The 5,029-nt window shown below is 36.7% G+C and overlaps 1 protein-coding gene across 1 annotated transcript; it reads left to right on the forward strand.

Moving 5' to 3' along the window:
- The first annotated feature begins 1,947 nt into the window (after positions 1-1,947).
- Positions 1,948-4,732, forward strand: fkbp7 (FKBP prolyl isomerase 7). The gene is made up of 4 exons (XM_026912813.3): positions 1,948-2,246; positions 3,413-3,564; positions 4,235-4,362; positions 4,445-4,732. Exons 1-4 carry the CDS (start codon positions 1,963-1,965, stop codon positions 4,604-4,606), a joined length of 726 nt encoding a protein of 241 aa, XP_026768614.3. The 5' UTR covers positions 1,948-1,962; the 3' UTR covers positions 4,607-4,732.
- Positions 4,733-5,029: the final 297 nt, after the last annotated feature.

Raw genomic sequence — 5,029 nt, forward strand, 5'->3', positions numbered from 1 at the left:
GAGGAGACTCTGCCACTTCAGGAAAACAAAATAAAAATCTGCCCTTTTGTGTGTGATTACTGTTATTATTATTTTAATAAATAACGTACATTTAGTACACTTTTTCATATTCTGTAATCAGATAATATTTCCGAGCTAAATTATGCCATTTTTTTTTTTTTTGGATAAAGCCTCAGACAGCGCTCAGTGCTCTCGGGCGCCATCTTGAGGAACGTTGGAAAGATACAGTGACTATTTATTTATTTATATATGTATGTATGTATTTATTTACATATTTACATCAAGAGATGGGTTAAAAGTATATATCTAACCCTCTATATTATTTAGATGATGGTTGAATCGACGTGTATTAACTGTCTTCAGTGTTGATAAGAATTTTAAATGATTCACATAACGGTTATTCAGCGTTGTTTCGACGTTACTTCGCTATGCGTCTTGCTAAAACGGATTCTATGCTTTCAGACGTTTGGAAGGTTTTAAAAAAAAACCTTAAAATGTGTCTAGTCCCAGTAATGAGACTAATATTTAGCGTTTGAGAAAGAAGTTCAGGTCCAGCGGAGGTTTAGGGATCAGAGGAGAAGCTTTAGGAGGGCAGCAACTCGCTGCTGAGTACGTCACACGGCTAAGATTTGAGTTGCCAGATTGGGTGTTTTTCCGTCTTAGGCATTGGGTGGGTGTGGTAACAATATAAATTCACAATTTAAATTGTAGTATATAATAATAATAATAATAATAATAATAATAATAATAATAATAATAGTAATAATAATCATCATCATCATCACAGAGACCTTGACCAAGATTAAAGGGGTTACTGAAGATTAATACATGAATAATAATAATAATAATAATCATAATCATCATCATCATCATCATCTTCATAGTCATCATCATTAGCATCAGTATCACCACCTGCAATGGACTGGTGTCCCATCCAGCGTTCATTTGTGCCTCGCACCCAGTGTTCCTGGGATAGGATCCAGATCTGCAGAGGCCCTGACCAAGATTAAAGGGGTTACTGAAGATTAGTACATGAATAATAATAATAATCAGCATCATCATCAGCATCAGTATCACCACCTGCAATGGACTGGTGTCCCATCCAGCGTGCATTCCTGCCTCGCATCCGGTGTTCCTGGGATCCAAATCCACAGAGGCACTGACCAAGATTAAAGGGGTTACTGAAGATTAAAACATGAACAATAATAATAATAATAATAATAATAATAATAATAATAATGATATGGGTCACAGTGGGTCTAGAGTCTATCCCAGGAACAGTGGTCAGGTGGAAATACTCCCTAAATGGGATGCCAGTCCATCTCAGGGCACCATGCCATGTACAATCACATTCACACCTAGGGGCAATTTAGAGTAGCCAATCACGTTTTTGGCAGTTGGAAGGAAACCGGAGAACCTGGAGGAAACCCACGCGGTGACAGAAAATACATGTGAAACTCCATACAGACAGTAACTTAGGATTGAAGCGGACACTCTAGAGCTGTGAGGCGACAACGATACCTGCTGCACCACCCCTTTATTATTATTATTATTATTATTATTATTATTATTATTATTGTTGTTGTTGTTGTTGTTGTTGTTGTTATATCAATGCTAAATATTGTAGTTAGGTATGAAAATGAGTTTACTTGTTTGTTTGTTTTTTATATTAAAAATATACTCTACAGTTCTTAGAGAACATGTTATTTTTAGAAATTAGCTAAAGTAATGATTACTTCTACTAGGAACTAGTAAAGACACCTGTGTGTATTAACATCTAGAATGTGCATACTTTACATTTTTACTACTATTTAATGCTACTTTATACTATTTTATTAGTTACTTCCTATCTGATGAATTCTATATTCTTATTTAGTTAAATTTAATGTTAGAAGATGGTCTACTCATACGTCTTATTATATTTTATTTTATATTATGCAGTAGCCTTTTGCTAGCTAGGGAATGCTGTTGTTCTGTCAATCTGGCAACCTAAATAAGATTCCGGCGTTTTTGCCACGCAGACAGATGTGCAAGATGTCTGAGCGCTCCTTCTTTTACTTTATTCTCTGTCTTCAGGTTCTCAGTGCCTTTCTCGATTTGATTTGTGCAAACGAATCAACTGATGAGGTTAAAATCGAGGTTTTGTTCTTGCCGGAAAACTGCACCCAGAAAGCGAGGAAGGGGGATTTGCTACACGCACATTATGATGGATATCTGGCCAAGGACGGATCTCAGTTCTACTGCAGGTAAAAGTACTGAGCACACACACACTCATTCCACTGAGACAAATATCTTCAGTGAGGAAAAACACATTAAATAAGTCAGTTACCTTCAGTTCAATGTCTTCATTCTTATCAAGAGTCATACACCTGCGATCTGGCTAACATAAGACTTACTTTTCTTCCTTTCTTTCTGTGTGCGTATGTGTTCTTTCTTTCTTTCTTTCTCTCTTTCTGTGTATATATGTGTTCTTTCTTTCTTTCTTTCTTTCTGTGTGTGTTCCTTCTTTCTTTCTTTTTCTGTGTATGTGTATGTGTTCTTATTTCTTAATTTCTTTCTAAGTATGTATGTATGTATGTATGTATGTGATGTCAGAAACAAAAAACAAACAAAAAAAATCAGTTCAGGAGAGAAAAAACACATCAACAGCTCTTCTTAAATGTGTTCATTTATCGGTATTTATCTGAAAGGTACATTCTGAATGCACAGACTGATTAAACATCCAGTATATCACCTACAACAGTAATTCATTACCAAGAAAACAAATTTTCTAAATTATTTACCATGCAATGTCATGCATAAGTATTCACTCCCCTTTAAACTTTATACATTTTGTAGTGTTACAGTCTGGAACTGAAATGGATTTAATTGGGATTACATGTCGCAATTTTAGCTCTGCTAATGAAGATTTACATTATTTATATTTTTAGCACCTATTATTACTCTGTTTTGCCCCCTAGTGGAACAACAGATTTTTTTTCTAATCTTTCAGTTTAATTACAGTCCAGAAGATGATTTTAATTTAAACCACAGATTCTAAACTCACTTCATGGGCCAGCTTAGAACCTTCATCAGATAAGAACCTCTATCTTTATGATCTATATTTATTTAATCTTTATCTATATAATACATTTATTTGTTTAAGTATTTATTTATCTATTTTGGCATTCCTTAATTAAACCTTCCTGGGGGTGGGGAGGGGGGTGGTGTTGTAGGGTGTGTGTTTGTGTGTGTGTTGTGGGGGGGACATACATAAATTGTCAAAAAAAGGTTTTGAAAATGTTGTTTCATGAATTTAAGGAATATTTCACAGACCAGTATTTAAGAGATTCTTTCATTTATAAGAATCATGCAAATGTGAATGTACTGTATTACTAACGTGCACTGTTTTACTTCCTTTCCCCTCCTCCAGTCGCTCAGCTAAAGATGGACAGCCTCACTGGTTTGTTCATGGGGTTGGGGAGGTCATCAAGGGCCTGGACTTGGGCCTGAAAGATATGTGTCCTGGCGAGAAGCGAAAGGTCACAGTACCTCCTTCATTAGCATTTGGTGAGAAAGGGAAAGGTAAGAGACTCCACTGCAAAAGCACACTCTACCAAAGGCATCACAGCTCCAGGTTTGATCCTGAGCTTAGGTAACTGTCTGTGTTGGGTTCCATATGTTCTACTTGTGTATGCATGGGTTTCCTTCAGGTTCTCCTGTTTCTTCTCAACTTCTCACTGCAGACATGGCTCTGATTATAAAGATGCCAGATTTTAAACTAGAAGCTGCATGGCACAAAACACACACCATGTAGATAGTAGAGGCCTTGAAGAAACACCTTTTGGAGCATTTTTCCTATATCAGTTAATTCATTCACCTTCATTCACTGCTTTATCCAAGTCAGGGTCACGATGGGTTCCCGAGACTATCCTGGGGACACTGGGCTTGAGGTGGGAATACACCGTGAATGGTCCATCACAGAGCACCATGCAAACACATTCACACTCTCATTCACACCTAGGGGCAATTCAGAGTCACCAATCCACCTACCTGCATGTTTGCTGAAGATGGGAGAAAGTCAGCGAACCCAGCAGAGACTCCACTACTCGCATAGCCTAAAAGATCAAGACTGACAGAACTTTACAACAAAACTATACTTCAAAGATACACTCAATTAAGTCTAGTGGTTCCACTTTTAGTTGTTCTACTTTTTTCTTAAGTAACTTGTACACTTTTCTGTTTTATGCCGTAGATCCTGTGCCACCCAATGCAACCGTGATCTTCGAGGTGGAGCTTCTGCATGTGCGGCGAGGACCACACAGCATGGAAGCCTTTAAGGAAATGGACCTCAACAATGACCAGACTCTTACGAAAGAAGAGGTGGATGATTTGGATCACACTGCACTGTTTTTGTCCTCATTTTACATAAATCCTGTGTAACCTCCTTTCTTTTTATTATTAGGTGAAAGAGCACTTGAAAATGGAAGCAAAGAAGTTAAACATGCAGAAGGAAGAGTCTTATTTCGACGATGTTGTGACCGATGTCTTCCGCAGGAATGACCAGGATGCGGATGGATCTTTGTCCCTAAAAGAGTACAATGTCTACGAGCATGATGAGCTTTAGCTGCCAGTATATATTGCACTTCCTCACAGACACTTTTTTGCAGGTGGAATGTGGGATATTTTTGAGGAGGAGACCAATAAAATACCACTAGGACTATGCAAACTTTTAATAAAGATGATTTTTGGATACTGGTTTGTGCCTGTGTTGTGCAGTTAACACATATATGTTATATATTCAATTATATTGTATAAATCATTATTAAGAAAGGAATTTTAAAAAAATAAGCTTTAAAAAGGTGGTGTTAGTGGTACTGAAGAACCACAGCACTGATACTCTTATAGTAGTTAATTAGATATCAATGTTTAAATTTTAGGTATTGATAATCATAGACATTATAAACTATAAATGAATGACTTGATGAAGAAAGTGTATGACAAATGGCTGACTGGAAAAAAATCAGTATCCAATCTGATGACATAATTT

Source organism: Pangasianodon hypophthalmus, chromosome 5 (genome assembly GCF_027358585.1).
Source record: "Pangasianodon hypophthalmus isolate fPanHyp1 chromosome 5, fPanHyp1.pri, whole genome shotgun sequence".
Lineage (NCBI taxonomy): Eukaryota > Metazoa > Chordata > Actinopteri > Siluriformes > Pangasiidae > Pangasianodon > Pangasianodon hypophthalmus.